We start from the raw sequence: 16,580 nt of genomic DNA, 5'->3' as shown, positions 1-16,580 counted from the left end.
TCCTGACCAGGTCCAAGCAGTGCCAAGCCCCTACTCACACTTTGTCTGTGCCATAGCTCCGGTAGTCCACCGCTGCTGATACAGCCACAATCAGCGCAGGCATGCCGTAGCCAACCAAATAGAAGTACTTCCTCCGGGAGTGTTCGCTCTCAAAAACCTCCACCAGCATGATGTAGAGCTGCACCCCCTCCAGGAACATCCAGGTGAAAGCCGCCAGGAAGAAGAAGTGCAGGAGGGCAGCAAAGACAGCACAGGCAATCTGTGTGCAGATTCCAAAGGAAGAACTTTTTTTTCACTTGGAAAATATATGTAAACTATTTTAAAATAGACACATCTCTGCATATATAAATTACATTCAAAGATACAAAGGTAGGTATGTATACAATCTGGCAAATAAACATATAAAGGTGTACATAGTATAAGCACATTTTTACAATCTGCTTATTAAACATATACACGCACATTATTTACAAACAACACACATGCAGCCTCTGAAAACACAGCAGACATCAGCATTTGACTCCCAGCTAACAACCAGGGGCCCAAACCTGTGAAGACTCATGCATGGAATTAAGACAGTGCTGGAATATCTCACTGCATGGTCAAACATCCCATATACACTGAGATGAGAGCCTGTAGCAGGAGCAGAAAAGTGCTTTGCCTCTTACCGGCTGGTCAGTGCGGTTGATACCAATGAGGAAGAGGAGTTCTGCCACAAAGAGGCTGATGCACAAGTTCTTGTGAATCGTGTTGCGGTCGCTCTGCAGCCCACGGAAGAAGCAGAAGGTGAAGATGCAGATCAGGAGGCAGACTAGTGAGAGCAGGATGCCAACCCACGTGATAAAGTCCAGGAGCAGGTCATGGACTGCATCACTGTGCTGGAGATAAAACAACAACAAAAAAATCATCAGTCACGTGCTGCATGACTTCTAATCCATCCCAGACACAGACTGAGGTTGTCTGAGACCCTTCCCCAATATTTGTATCCACTCACCAAGCTGTGGGGACCTGTAGCAAAAAGACTAAATGGACCTAGACTTGAATCCTGCATCCAGAAAGCTGCAACTTGAAACACAGACTCCAAAGCGTCTGGCAAGCTGCAGGTGCAGGTGCCCTGAACAGACTCAGATCCGAAAATATCCTAGAAACAATGATGCTGTTGTTGAAAATGCTGAGATGTCAAAGCTGGTCTTGTGTGCAGCTCCATCTTTCACAAACACGGCAAAGGAGCGGACACACAGTATAAAGAACCATAGAACACTCTGATTTGAGTGTAAAAATGTTTCAAGCTAACAGCATCGTGGCGATTACAAACAGAAGTCCATTACAACCATTTACCAACAGTGAAAAAAGATTCTCTGTAAATATTCACAGAGAGGTATGAGCTTGGAGTCCTTAGGCAGAAAAGATCGCTTAAATGTCTTGGGTTTTTTTGTTTTTGTTTTTGTTTTTTTCTTCACCGGGGAAGGAGAAAGTAAGTTTGATTTTTCTTTTTCAAAGCTTGGAGCTATATTTTAAAACTCCTGGGAAGTCAGACTGATCCCTGGAATGCCACTCAGAAAAAAAGACAGACCTTTTCACATGGATTTGCTTTTGAATTGTAATAGAACAGTGATTTTAAGATAGCCTGGAGAGTGAGTGATTCCCCGTGATAAACTTGTAACGTGGTTTTATCCCAAAGCTGTGCAAACATGGCCATTGCAGTGGCAAAGTTAGGCAACCCAGCAACAAAGTTTTGTGAGGGGCACCATAGCTGTGCCTTGGCTCTGCTGATAAAACACCATTGGATCACTCCTAGGTTTAGACTGCGCGTTCCTCCCAGAAAGAGGAGGGGGGTGCTGGGACCCTGACACAGAGGGTATCCGAACACCTTATTCCTTATTCAGGCTGTAAAACTTGCCCGTAACTCCCCAAGTTTCCACCAGATGCAGTGAAATTAGAGATATCATTACTTAGTAAAATGTAAATAAGAAATGAGAAATACATGGACAAGACGACTGCTCAGGGCTAAGTGGTTGGAGTCAATAAGCTGAGGGAAATACTGGCTGGAAATCGCTGGGGGCTTTTCAAAAAAGACCAGAGAGGCTTGGAATTCAGCTTTGTGGTCCACCAAGCTGTGTTATAAGTGGTATTCACATTCCCCTCCACTTCAGGCATTTTGATGACTTAGGCATTATGTAGGCTGGCAAATAGAGTAGCGTCACACTTCAAAAAGCCAGGACAAGCTGGAAACATTTTCCTCCCCGTGGGATAAAAGCTTATGACAGATGGAGGGAAAAGGTGATTAATTTATCCATTTTCTTTGCCTGCTTGCCAATGATAAAGCCATATCAAATGTCAGGCCTTTCCTGATATACACTCTGCTATGTCAGCACCTGTGAGAAACAACTCAAACCTTTCAGCTCTTTGGCTTTATCAGCATGAGTGATAGGCATCAAATGATAATGAAAGATGGGGAGCGACTTTCCCCTCCATTTTTTCCATGCTGGAAGTTTTGTCTCCAGGGAGACCTGGAGGTAGAGAGATGAGGGCTCCTCTCACCAAATGCTCTTGCAGCTCTTCCTGAGTATTTCCAATAACTAAGGAACTAGAGATTGCAAGTCTAACAGAGAGAAGAGAAATCATTGTGTGCTTACTGTAGATCATGACAGAAATGCCTATTCCATCCATCTCCTCCAGCAGCACCCAGAAAATGGAGAAGATGAAGCCCGCGTCCTTTTCCTGGCGGCCGCGCATTGCTTTATGTCACATTCCAGGTCATTCATTCCTCTTAATTCAGTGCAAAAAAATGTTAATGCAAACCTTGCACTTTGCAAATCATTCTTTCTTTTGTCTAAGGCTGCTGGGGAGCAGTAGGACATCTCCCTGAACAACCCCACCAGCTCACCTGACTGGATTGCCCTGTCAGGTTGAAGTGACCAAGAGCTCTTGGGCTGGGTGAGCAAGGCACATAAGGTGGGTGGATGCAAGGAGAAAGAAACCAGGCAGACTTTGGCCAGACGCATCCATCTCATCCAGATGTGGCCAATGGCATAGATTCATCTATCCGAAGACAAAGTTGGCCTGACACAGGGAAAGCTCTCCCAGGTCTTCCTTCAACTACATGAGATGAATCTCACATGTGTCAATTCCTGTAGCTCTATCATGAAACCATAGCTCTGTTGACTTTAAGACACAATGCAGGAATTAGTGGTGTGTTTGCTCCTGGAGAGGGATTCTGCCATCCAGCTTCATGGTCTTCCTCAGGGAAGTGCCACTTGCCCAAGAAGGTCACCATACTTAGGAAGAAATGCAGACTTCATTGCTTTATTATTATTATTATCACTCTTACTACTCTTCTTTTTAATATTAATCGTAACAATAATACTGTTTTTATATACATAACACCCATCCCTGGAGTGCTGAGAAACAACCATAAAAACAACTTCTCCATAATTACAACCTCCCCCCTCCAAACTCAACAAACTCACAAAAGAACAAACAAAAAGGACTAATAACAATAAACAGGGAACAACAGCAATTTAAAAACCTCGGGGGAAAAATATGAATTTGTAGCTTTTCTAGTAAAGTCCAAGAGAAGAAGTGAGCTGGATTTCAAAGGCTGGGTGCGCTTCGTCCTGTTTGGGATGTCCAGTTTCAGGTGCCACAGCAGAGGAGGTCAGGGAGGAGGTTGGTAAGCACTAGCATCCTTCCCATGGCGGTGCCAACTATCCCCAGGGCAGGCACATCCAGAGCTTTTACACCAGCAAATCCAACAAAAGGGAATTTGCCTTTTGCTGGAGACTGAAACTTGTAAAGTACTGCACTGCCACAGGCCACAAAGCAGAATGATATGGGAAAAGGAGGAATCATGGTAATCACTCCTCAATGCCCTGAGATTATCCTTGCCATCACCCGATTGCTATGTGACAAATAAGATAGTAACATACTTGGTTTACACAGTTGGTATATGGTGTTCCAGGGTTAAGTATGCTAAATAGCACACCAGGATTTTGTACCTAGGTTGCAGTGTCCGAGCCTGATCCCTCAACCAGAGAGACATGCAAGAGGAGCAAATCTTCTCTTTACCATGCCCAGCACTGTTCAAGCACTCCCTGACTGAGGACAAAATAGCCTTGATGTATGTGCTAATGATATCCTTCCAGCACCCCGCAAGCCCTAGGGTTCCTAAGGCATGCAAAATACATCTGAAACCACCAGTGTATCGGTAACAGTCAACTCTTGCTTCTTGATAATCTCCCCAAAGACCTGGGCAACTGGAAGAGCTCATGGGAGATACCAGACATCAGTCCAAAGGACAATTTCTTGACAGTATCAATCAAACATCTCCTTGCCCAACTGCACCATGACTGTCAAGACCGGTGCAACATGGCCCAGCATGGAAGCCACTGAGCTTTGTTACCACTAAGCTATGCTAGCTTTACAGGTAAGCTGACATGCAGATTATTTTTAGCACAAGAATGACTTACTGAATAATTGAAAGAAATAAAATAATCCACTTCAGTGAAAGGGTTTCTATATTAAGTACATTTTACATTTATGATTTAGGCATGAGTCTGACCCAAAGCCTAGTGAAAGATTTCCCTGGCTTTGGAATAAAGCCTGGCTTTTGCTCCACTGGGGCCAAGAGTGGCAGGAGGAGAGTGCTGATGGAAACCTATGCAGGAGGAGTTACGGGAGCCCTGGTAGCAACCACAGTGGGGTAAGTAGGCAGCCTAGATATTATCCAGGCTGGGAAAATCAATGAGCAGCTCTGGCAGCGCTTGTACACCAGAGCTGAGCTAATAAAAACAAATCCCAGGGAATGTCAGCTTATGACAGAATGGCTCTCCCCGAGATGAACAGCCATTTCCTCCCTTATTAAAAACATCAGTAGAAGAAAACAGCAGCCAAACCAATCTGCCAGCAGCAAAGGACACATTCCTTTGCCTAATCTGTCCCTCCAGGAATGGAAAGAGTAATATGTTTGGGGGTGGAGGAATAAGCAAGCAGTAAATAAAAAGAGTGTCATCAACTACCTCAGATATGATCGCTTGGTGCCTGGTGGGAGCTGGTAGTGTGCTGGACTGGGCAGAGACCCAAGTGGGACAGGTTTGAACTCCTGCGCATTGCTGATGCTGCTCCTTGGATTTGTAGCAATCTGGGGCTGTGGGGGCTCCCTCTGCCCTTTTTCCTCCGTCACTGGTGTTGAGAGGGGATTACTGCTATGACCTGGCTGTAATGCTTCGTGGCTAAGTGCAAAGGGTTACTTAAGGAGCAAATGGTTTTGCAGATGTGCCAAAAGCATCAGCTGGGCTACATGGACCAGGAGGAAACCCCAAGGGCTCCTACAGTGTGTCTGGGCTGGCTAATGGCATCACCTGCCATGGCTATGCAGGCATGAGAGGTTTTGAGGGGGCTTTCCCCTCTCTGTGGCCAAAAGGGATATGTGCTGGGGGAACCCCACTGCTCTAGCACCCGTCCTCTCCTTCTTGCCCAAGGATGCACCGAGGGAGGAAGGCAGCTCTGCTCCACAGCGGACACAGCACCCACGGTCCTGGTACATTTTCCCTGTGTGCTCTGCAAAGGCGATGCTGTCATGGGCAGCATCGGGTCCTAACCCGGGAAAAAAGAGAGCTTAATTCCCACCTGAAGCCCCTGTGCAACATCACTGTCTTCTGACTATGGTCATTTAAAATGGCTCAGGTCCCCAAGTGCTTCTGCAAGGTGATTTAGCCACCTTTCCTCTCCTTGCTTTAGTCCTCAAAGGTGCCTTCATATCCTGCATGGGCAACACAGACCATCTTCCTCCTCCCCACCATTCTTGGCAGAATCCTTTCCCACAAACTTCTCCCCAAAATGCAACAGCCTTCCAGTGACTGCCAGAAGCAGCAGCCAGTGCAAGCCATAGAAACCCTCATGGCCACAACAAAGCGATACGGGGGCATGTCCACAGAGGAACAGGTACAGATCTCACCTCGCCATATGTTACAAATGCTACTGTGCATACAGCATGTGGCAATTGCCCAGCATTTGCATAGTACTCACAGACATCGCTGTAACCGAGATGCAGTTGAGGTGAGATTCCATTGTGGAGAGGAAGAGAGGCTTGGGACAATAATTGCATCCATCGTCCTGCCCTCCCGTGCTGGCTGGATTTAGTAAAGCAGGCAGCTGTGCTTACTCATAAGGCATCTCCAACCTGAGAAACGAGCTACAGCATCTGTGCCAAACTCAGTGTAGACATCTACCCAGCCAAGCTGCCGTCTTGTTGAGTTCCCAGAAAAAATCTGGTCACAGCATTGTCAGCTTTTGCTGTTGCACCGATGGTCTTACCCAGCCCGGTGCCAGGAGACAGCTGGGACATGGCTTCACCACACCACAGCCACTACCTTCACTTTGCTCCTTGTGTTCACCCTGGTCTCAGCCAGAAAGGAAGGGGGTAGCAAGAAATAGGGCAAGGCTTAGCACTTGCCAATGGGAGCTACTTGACTTGTGGATTCTAGGACATAGGATCAGGAAACCCTGTGGGGTGTTGCTGACTGTGCAACTAGCCCTGGCTCACAGATTGGAGAGTCAAGAAGGGTGATACTAAGCAAATATGTACCTGTTGGACTTGGGAGAAAGAAGGACGTGGCTAATAAGCTGCTGTGTGCTCAAATTTCTGACACCTGTAAGCACTGAGCTGAGAAGCTGCAAATTCAAGGGCTTGGAGTACGCTCTAGATGTTTTCAGGTTGGACACCCAAAAGTGGCTACCTAAGAAGATCTGGGTCAATGCTTCAGGGAATGCACAGACAAGGACCACCGAGATGTCCAACCTGGCAGAACTAGGAACAGTAAGAAAACTAGGGTTCGACCCAAAACAACGTGCGTCAAACTGAGGGTGGGGAACTCAAGGAACTCCCCAGAGTGACTTACTGCCCACCTAGAGAAAAAGCTCAAGGTACCAAGTACAACTCTGAATCGACCCTGTAGGCACAGATTACTTGACCTAATAGGTATATTTGACCTAAGGTATAACCAAACGTGTTGTTTGCAAATTCTTATTCTTTGAGTTCATCAAAGTCACAGATTTCTGTTCCTAACACAAGCTCAAATACTGCCATGTTTTGAATTTTAAAATCTCATTGAAGACAAGCATGTAATTTAATAACTTTTCTGCTTAATTAAAACAGTTCTTATTTAATAACATATTAGTGTAAGTTACATTTTGCAACATGTAATATATCTTTTTGAGAATTAACCCCTTTGATGGCACAAAATGATTTCTTGTGCAAAATTAATTACATAGCGGTTTCAATAACTTAATTTTGCAGCTAGGGTGTTTTTGCAACCCTGCACCCACTTCTGCTTTCATTCACTGCTGTTCAATCCCACAAGTACTAATATATGGATAAACCAGCACTGCAATAACTTCAGCTTGCTCTTTATATCCGAAATGGCTGTATTGCTTTAGGCAATGGACCACTGCATCCCATTTAGACTTCATATATTTTTATTCCTTTCTCTCCTTAGCTTGCCTTACGCTTCCACTCACAAATAATTAGCACGGTGTAACATGTTTGTGGTATAGAATAACATCTGAAAGCTTCCGATTAATTGCTACAGTTAAAACACCTTTCTTTTTTTCCTCCTTTCTCTCTTGTTTTATTTCTTTCTTTCTTTTTAAAAGCTCTGGCATTCACTACTTACTGATAAGCAACATTTATCTACCCTGAAGTACCTTTGCTTATTCTGTTTTGGGTGGGTTTTTTTAATTGCATTTTCCCACTAGCTCTGAACTTGTTTTCTGGCTGCATATTTTTCCCATGGTACATTTAAGATGCATCTGCTATAATTAATATGATGCAAAGTGCAAGCTTATATGAAAAACAGCTTGTAAATTTTGAATAATTCTGCAGCAATTACATAGGTAGAATGGCTTATTCAACTATGGGCTTTGTCCCATGGCATGAGAACCACCATGTTTTTATAGCATTTAAGGGTCATAACAAATATCCTACTAATTCAAACAATAGATAGATATTTAACATAGATCTCATCTATGTTAAACATATCTCATAATTTAACAAAATATCTATGAGACTGTAACAATTTTCCATAACAGAGACCAAATGAACTTCTTAGCTGATAAAAACAGTGATTTGTTTCCAAGTCTTAAAATCTCTCTCCAAAGGATGGTTCTCATTTTTCCTGGTAACCTGTCTCAAAGGGCAACAAATGCTGCAGGTCTGCAAGGTCATCACTTGCCAGGAGGATGCATCAGCAAGGTCCAGCTCACAGGTCATTATGGTCCTGCAGTCCTGTTCCCATGCTAGCTGGGGCACTAACAGAAGCTGGAGGAGTCCCTGCGGCTGTGGGTCCATTGTTCTTCCCAGGAGCTATGCATCTTCTCTACGTTTACAGCAGGCTCTTGGCCTTGAGCACCATTAATTACCCCACTGAAATACATGTGTGAATAAGAAACTCTGGGCCCAACTAACTTTAACAGGCAGAAAGTATCTTCAAATTCAAATCTCCTCCCCTTAATTAGGTATTGTCCTATTAAGACTGGAATTGATCCCAGCAACTTCTACTCTTGAAGTGCACCAATAAATCCCTGCCACCGTGGTCAGCCAATGTCATTTTCTGCCCCTTCAGACAAAGTCATATTGCTGTTTCATGCTGGAGAGCCAGAGAGCCATCAATCACCTCCTCAGCAGCGCTACCTTCCAGCTCTGCCTTGCCACATATGCTGCTAATAATTAAATCCCAGCCTGTAACTTGCAGAGCAGCCACTGAGGTCTCCTCCAGAGAACACACTCTTTTGCCATGCTACCAGGGAGGGAGATCATTCATGACCAGAAATGACACTTTGTTAATCTGATGCTGGCTTTTGATTAAGAAGCAGGACTCTGATCTGATGTCTGCCCCCCATGATGCATGGTGTTCAGTCTCATTAGGTAGGGTGCTGTGGATACTCATTACACCAAAAGATGCTCCCTACGGATCCAAAAATCCAACAAACTGAAGTCAGTAAACTACAAATCTCAATTACAGAAGAAAATTGTTTCTGTTGCAAAACTCTCAGAATATTATTAATTATTGTGTGTATGACAGTTCTCTTTAGGCATCCTAGTCACTGGCGAGAACACTGCTCTAAGAGGTCCTGCACAACCACGCAACACCCTTTCTCCAAGGATCGTTCCACCTCCAAGAAGACTAAAAGGTTTCTGAGGCAAGGAATGCCTTTTTGTACAAGGCATGAGGCAACAAAATGGCTCAAAAGCATGCCTACAAGAGAAGAGTGCGAGTCAAGGGACGACAACAATCCTCATTTATTTTTAAACCTCCACCTTTCCAAATCAGCAGGTATTCTGCTGCCAAGATTTTAAAACCAACTCATTGCAACAGTGTAAGGAACATCATACAAGCCACCTCTCAGATCTGCCAAGAGCCACGTGGCCATCTCCACCAGCAGACTGGAGTGGGATGGTGCTGCCAGGAAGAACAAGGTGATGAGCAGCTGGAAGGAAGAGTTGCAGATGTTTGCAGAGTACACACCTGCCTTCGCCCTCAGACTAGGATGATTGCTAAAGCAGACATGCCAGGAAGCTGTCCGGTTGCATCAGAGTCAACGAAGTAGAGCCAATTTGGCTCTTACAGCAATGATACTTTGGCTGCAGCCAAATGATAAAACATGACCTGAAAATCTTGAGGGCACTTGTTAACACTCAAAAACTCCCACCGGCTAATAGCACACTGGCTTGGTGCTCGGGAAGCCTTCAGCTGTAGCTCTTTCCAACCTGTTGGCTGAGCATAGGCGAGCAAGGGTCTCACATTCTCTTTCTGTAAGATGAGATAACACCAGCGCTACTAGTCTAATGAGGTTTGGGTGAAATGCTGTGCAGACAAGGCGGACCTACTTTCAGTTTGGCAAGAGGCTTGTTTGGCGTTAGCCCGTATCTGCACCACGCAGTGGGGATCACTCTCATTCACATCAGTGGAGTGGAAAGCTATCTGCATTTCCCAGGTGCAACCTATGACTTCAGTGACTCAGGTATATCTGTTAACTCCAGGCAGGTGATAAGGAGCCAAACACACAAATTTCTTTTGAAAATTCAAGCAGTTGTAGGAAACTGGCAAAACCAGACTTGGACTGCAGAGTGCCATTAGCCTGTAAACATGTGCTCTGAATAGGCTGTTTCTTCAGACATCTCCCAGGATAATGCCACAGCCATTTAATGGCATGTCTCCTGGACCAGTAGTGACTCCTGCAGAGTACAATGGGTACCTCATCCTGCAGCAGCAGCAGACCTATCCTGCCCTTCTCAGCTGGATCCAGCTGTTGTGGCCAATGTGCTGCCAGACTCTCATTTCTTTATTTGCAGAGCTTTGGTCATGCATGATGGTACTTTAATATATATTTTTATTGCTGCTGTTCACATTCCTCTTCAGATTATCAAGTGAAACAAAAATATACAAAGAAGTGACACTGGAAGACTATTTGAGGAAAGGTCTTTTAAAACCATAATAGCTTTTGTGGTTATGTAGTCATGGAAGTGGCTCTGAAATGTTCTGTGTGCATGGAAGATGCTACATCCATATCTAGCTCAGAGCCATGGATTCTGCTGCAGTGCCTGGCACATGAAATGGAGATACCACAACACAGAATATCACTAGGCCAGAATCTTTTGGGCATCTAAAGATTCCTCTTCTTTCTACAGCAGTTGAGACTGTTCTCAACCAAAGACAGCCAAGACAGCTCAGGAAATGGAGGACCATCTCAACCATTCTTGCACTCTTGAATAAAATCCCAAATGTATACTTCACTCCCCAAGTGACTACTATCATGAGGAACATCTTTCAGGAGTAACTCATTTAGCTCCAGTGGGGATAGTCATGTGGGAAGCCAGAATTACACCACAGACCTAAATGAAGGCAAGGAAACTAGCTGATCATGTACTGGCCTCGGGTAGATATACAGTCTATGCAGCATGGTACAAGGAGCTTCCCTTTTACGTGTACCCCACTGTCACATAGTGAGACGCAGAGAATGTATCTTTTTCCCTTAGTTGGAAGCTGGAAAATACTTTTGGCTCCACACTTACACCTCACACATACACGCATGACAGTGTATCTGCAGCTGCTGCAAGCAGGACACACAAGTTGCACCCCATGAGGCAGGCTCTGCTGGCTTCTGTCCCACCACCCAGGGTGCTCGCTACTCCCTGATGGCACAGTGAGGACCCCATGAGCAAGGACCCAGCCAGGAGATGTTCTGCACCAGTAAGCAAAGGATGTGGCAACAGCTCATTCTGCTCACTCATCATCCTTAGCTCAGAGCTGCCCATGCCAGGAGCTCAAGACAGGCTTTGCATTGGTGTGACTACCTCCTGTTCCATCATATAGCAGAAGAAAGATTTACATCAGATGGTTTCTACTGTTAGAGTTACTGTCATGCAGCAATTTCCCTGCTCAGCTCCATTTGCAGTAACAAAATGGTGTTACTGCAAATGGCCAGTTTTCCTGACCAGTGCATTGGCAGCCTCTGAATCTGCAACGCCTACCTTAACTTCCACGTGTGCCATCAGGACTGCAAAGTTGGTTAGGTGATTGCAGGAGCATGTGGTGTGCGTCTTGTTAGTTGTCAGGAGGCGACATCCCTGGGTGGACCAATACCCTGTCATTGTACGCTTTGTATAGCTCCAGAATGAACAGTTTGGATTGAAATTTTCTTCTGACTGCTGCAGGGAAGAAATGAATAAATGCAATAAAAATGATAGGGTTTCAGAGACTTCTAAATGCACTATATTTTTTTCCAGAGGCACTTTGTAACTCTCACCCTTTAATTTTGGATAAACAATCAGCAGTGGTTTATACATCAAGTATTACTTGCCAATACCAGAGAAAGTTAGATTGTTGCAGCTTTATTTGTTAATGCAGACTTAGTTCTTTGTTCTTGATTAATTTCAGCCACAGACTAAATCCAGCTCTTCAAAACCAGATTGCTTCATTTGCATTGCAGAGCAGAGAAATTAATTGCTTTAAGCAATCAACTTTTGCAATGACTGTGCTTGGCTAACAGGAGGACTAGCTGTCCTCTTTCACTGTAATTCCACTTTCCTCTAATATCCCCTGCCACCATGATAAAATAATATTATGGTCTATTCTAATATATTGGTAGCTTTTAATTACAGAATGACGTGTGTCAGCAACTGAGCAATGGGCATCAGCTCAAAAGAGACTCTTTACTTTTATTAATGCAACGTAAAAGAGACATTCTCCATAAATAACACAACGTGCAAAGGTACAAATGTATAATTCAAAATCTAATCAAGGACTGCTGGGGGCCTCACATCAGCCAACTTTTGCATCACTTTGTTTTAGAAATTGAAAAAAAAAAAGCAGCGCATTTTGAACTCACTCACCTTGATGTGCTTGACAGTAAACACCACAGGATCAGCTAGGTAAACCTTATTGCTGAACTCTTTGTTTATTGCTGCTGTGATGACAGGGGAGTTGACAATGACAGAGTGATTAGTCGACATTGCTTCTGTTCCCAACTTCATGCTGGCATTCTCCGTAGAGAGATAGGTGCCCAGGTTGTTGTACAGCACAAAAGCCACCCTGATTTCACCTAGAAGAGCAGTAAGAGGTTAGATATTCAGGTCAGCGCACTGGGGGTATTTTTGTTGGTTTTTTTTTTAGATGACAAATCTCTTCTCTGAACCAACTTTAAAACTTCTCTGAGAAAACGTGAAAGGACCAAGATGTGGTCATCTCACCTCCTCCTGCCAGTCCCAATGAGCACCATGAGGTGCAACAAGTGGTTCATGGACAAGAAGGGCAGAGCTGCCTCTCTCATAACAAACTTTTATAAGCAAAGAGATCGGTGGAAGACAGACAGAGAAGGTGGGCTTATTTTTGGCATCAATGGGTGCAACTGGCTCCAGAGAAAAGTGGCCAGGTGGCCCACTTCCCACCTGACATAACACTTTATTCTCCAGGTAATGCTTGGCAAACATGTTTAATTCTGGTCTGTTGCACAGATGCAGTATAAAACTATAATTTAGTCCATTAATTAATTAAGACTACCTCAGAAAAGTGTGGGGACAAATCTGGGAGAAGGAATTCAAAATTTTCCAGCACAATTCCAATCTCACATGAAGGGTAAAACAAAATTGCAGAAATTTCATTAAAAAATGCATTTATTTTCTTAATTTGCCAATCAGATATCCCCTCTTCCACAAAAAAACCCCACCATTAGGGAGGCTGCAGAAAACCCAGGCCACCAGCCAGCTGTTTTTAACTGAAACCATCCAGTTTTTCTTCTGTTTTGTACATTATTTCACAGGATAAGAACCGAATGTGATCAGCTTACCTTTATATGTATTAGTTGTGGGAAGATTTTTTTTTGTTTCTATAGGAATCACCCCAGCTTCTGAAGAAGGTGAAGCATTTATGACTCCAAAGGTCCCTCCCAACCTAAATCCTTCTACAGTAATTTTATTTCTAGCTCTTTGGTGACCTCCAGGTGGGTGCCAAGCTGGTGCTAATTGATTTGACCAGAACATACCATGCTTAGAAATACAGAATTCCTCTTCCTCACTGCCAACACAGTTTCTCTTTCCCCACAAATCTCCAAAGCTCGCTAGTGGAGTGAAACTCCTGCCCCACTGGAGTTTTACTATGCATGTAGGGTTTTTTGCTATGCATGTTGGGTTTTTTGCTATGCATGTTGGGTTTTACACTGTCTCTTACAGAAATACTTCTCTTCAAATCCTACATGCAAAGGTACCAAATGCCGTCAAGGAAGCCAATGACAAAACTTTCTTTCTGAACCACCAGACCAAACTTTTCTCTCAACAGTTGTCAGAAATTTTTGGCAGTTTTAACACATCTGGTCTGGCTACGGTACTGCCCTATCACTCTATGTTTTGCCTGCAGTGATCAAAGCCCATACTAGAGTGCTTTCCCCCTGCACGCAGGTTAAATTTTAAAGGAACTCAGAAACAGGAGCATGTTAGGCACATTAGTAGAAAGTTTGGGAGTTTGAAGTTGGTCTATAGTGGGGCTGTAAAGATCAATAAACGTCTGTGTTCAAATTCCTGGTCTGGAAATACATGGCTCGGCAGCATGAAGACCATTCACATATAACATCATCTTTAATTTATGCTATCAGGAGGTTCCTAAGCTTCAGAGAGAAAGACACTTAAGATTTAGACTCATAACAGCTAATCAACCTTTTCTGCCATGTTGGCTCATTATTAATATTTGCTACTACTGCTTCTGACCTCTCCCTTTTCAGATATTTGTATAGTGCCCCACTGTGAAAGAGTTTACTCAAACAAGCCTCTTATCCTATCTGAAGCCTCCTACTGCAGACAACAGCAGTTAAATGCAATTCTCTGCACCAGCGCTGTGCCCCAACAGCCACATCGTTTAAGGATCTGATGCATTTTTTACCAGCACGTAATACTTCTGAAGGCTGTGAGTCATTCAGCAATATAATACATTCCCAGTCAGCCAACTTAGCTTGCAGTCAAGGGCATGGGCACCTGATACTACCATTAATTTAAATATTAATGTAGCGATTATTACTATACTTACAACTGGTTAAACACAAAACAATGCCTAAAGCATGACTGATTCATGAGGCCAGCGTGGCTGGCGGTGCTGGACCTACCGTTTCGGCCATTTTGTTTCAAGGTATTTGCTGACAGCTGAATGGCGCTCCCATGGCCCATGTTCTGGGGAAACTTCAGGTCTTCCAGATTACCATCGGTGCTTAGTCTCGCAACTTCCAGTTCTGTTTGCAAGAGAGACTGACACTGAGAAAAATCTCTACCAAAATAATCTTTGACACGATACTTCAAAGCTACAAAATGGTGTTCCAGACCATCTGAGAGCAGAGGAATCAACTTACAATGTTTCACGCTAAACTCTGTTCAGGATCCTATTTCTTTTTAAATCTTTGCCCTGAAGAAGTTTTAAATTTAATTAAAGAAAAAAAAAAAGGCAAATAAATTCTACTCTCTGTGGAAGACAAAAGACAACCAGTTCTTGTAAACAAGAACCTCAGGATATTAAGGACAATGGTTAAAATGAAAATCTGAAAATGCTAGTTCTTTGCCACTGGCGATTGGTACTTTCTGTAAATGTTATCAGTGCTTGGGATCTGTATTCATAGAAATAGAAAGAAGAGTTGTTCTCATTTTACATATGCACAGTGGGAGTGCTGGTGCTTTCCATCATGCTTGTTTTTTAATTAAAATCAACAATCAGCCAAATAAAGACACAAATTTGTATGAAATGAAACACAATTGCGTTACGATGAACAATCTCCCTGTGAAACAGTGCTTTCATTGCTCTAGCGCAGATTTTGCCCTCAAAGCCAGGAGTAATAAAGGCAGGTTAGATGCTCTTTTTCCATGAGATTTCAAGGGTAGAGAGCTGCTCTATTCCTTTAGGCTCTTTTGGAAAGACTTATAAGTCCTTCAGAAAAAGGGCCAAGACATATCTAACAAATTGCTCTCCAGTTAATCTAGGGGCTAAGATGGAAGCCAGGTTTCCCAGCCTTTACTGTCCTGGCTGGTCTCAGTATTTATGGGATCTATCCCTTACGGATGTTGTCAGTGTTTTCCCGGACGATGTCTGTCTTCAGCAGGTTATCAGCCAGCACAAAGGCACTGTCCTCCACGGTGTCGAGTAACTTGGTGGCTGCGCGCTGCTGTTCACTTGCATTCAGGTCCCTCCACGCGTTCAGAGCCTGTGGCTGCAGGAGGTTGTTCACTGTCTCCACCATGGCCTGCAAGGGAGAGGGATGGACTGAGAAAGGGCTCTAGTGAACCTAAAGCACCATCGAGACCTCTGACATATGCTCAGTCCCATCCTCCACACACATCAGTTTATAGGGAGAGGACAGCATCTCATTTCCCCACCCATTGGGGCAGCCTGCAATGGAGTAAGGTATCATTTATCCCATGCAGGCTGGGAATAGCAGTTTTCTGCTTCTGTGATCAGCAGCTCTGGGCTTGCAGTAAGAAGGAATTAGAGGTTGGGGGAGGGGGGCAGACATGCAGAGGGTAGATGAGGAAATCATTAAGAAAACATGCAGGAAAACAGATTTCAAAACCCATCTGTGAAGCAGGTTGCTGCTACCTGCAGCACCAGAATACAAGAGTAGGACTGGGGCACCCAAGGAAGGTATTTCATATCTGCAAAGGCTATGTTCCTTAGAGTGTTTCCCACCACATAACCTCTGGCAGGCAGTCATGAAGACACAGAGATAGCTGAGTTATGCCACTTCATCCAGAAAAGCAGCAGGTGTCCATAGAGATTTAGTTAAGACACTACATTTTAAATCACTCCATTCAGGAACAAGGCAGCCCCTTGGTAACAGCTTCAGTCCCTCCTGCGGCGTACCTTCTGCCCCAGGCTGCCACGCACAACTAGCTCTCCCATGGAGAACTTCCCATAGGTTAATCTGGATGCGCATCCAGGATCATGTGAAACTGCGCTGGCCTCATGATTGTAAAATTACAGCAGTAGAGCCTACTCAACCTGAAGGTTTTGGTCAGCCTAAAACTGCGCTTAGTTACTAACCAGACCTGACTC

At 44.2% G+C, this 16,580-nt stretch overlaps 1 protein-coding gene across 7 annotated transcripts in view; it reads right to left on the bottom strand.

Moving 5' to 3' along the window:
- The window catches only part of ADGRL3 (adhesion G protein-coupled receptor L3), a 524,509-nt gene that overhangs the window by 64,730 nt on the left and 443,199 nt on the right, over nucleotides 1-16,580 (bottom strand). For 6 of the 7 annotated variants that reach the window (XM_075751372.1, XM_075751366.1, XM_075751367.1 and 3 more), the window contains 6 exons: nucleotides 15,588-15,771; nucleotides 14,650-14,772; nucleotides 12,392-12,600; nucleotides 11,531-11,707; nucleotides 669-878; nucleotides 39-259 (listed from right to left, as the gene is read on the bottom strand). In XM_075751372.1, the coding sequence (XP_075607487.1) occupies nucleotides 39-259; nucleotides 669-878; nucleotides 11,531-11,707; nucleotides 12,392-12,600; nucleotides 14,650-14,772; nucleotides 15,588-15,771 (1,124 nt within the window). The remainder of the gene's footprint in view (nucleotides 1-38; nucleotides 260-668; nucleotides 879-11,530; nucleotides 11,708-12,391; nucleotides 12,601-14,649; nucleotides 14,773-15,587; nucleotides 15,772-16,580) is intronic. The other variant, XM_075751368.1, reaches the window with a different exon arrangement.

Source organism: Balearica regulorum, chromosome 4 (assembly GCF_011004875.1).
Source record: "Balearica regulorum gibbericeps isolate bBalReg1 chromosome 4, bBalReg1.pri, whole genome shotgun sequence".
In the NCBI taxonomy this organism is placed as follows: domain Eukaryota; kingdom Metazoa; phylum Chordata; class Aves; order Gruiformes; family Gruidae; genus Balearica; species Balearica regulorum.
The sequence above is the reverse complement of the archived record's forward strand: the minus strand, read 5'-3'. Positions and strand labels throughout refer to the sequence as shown.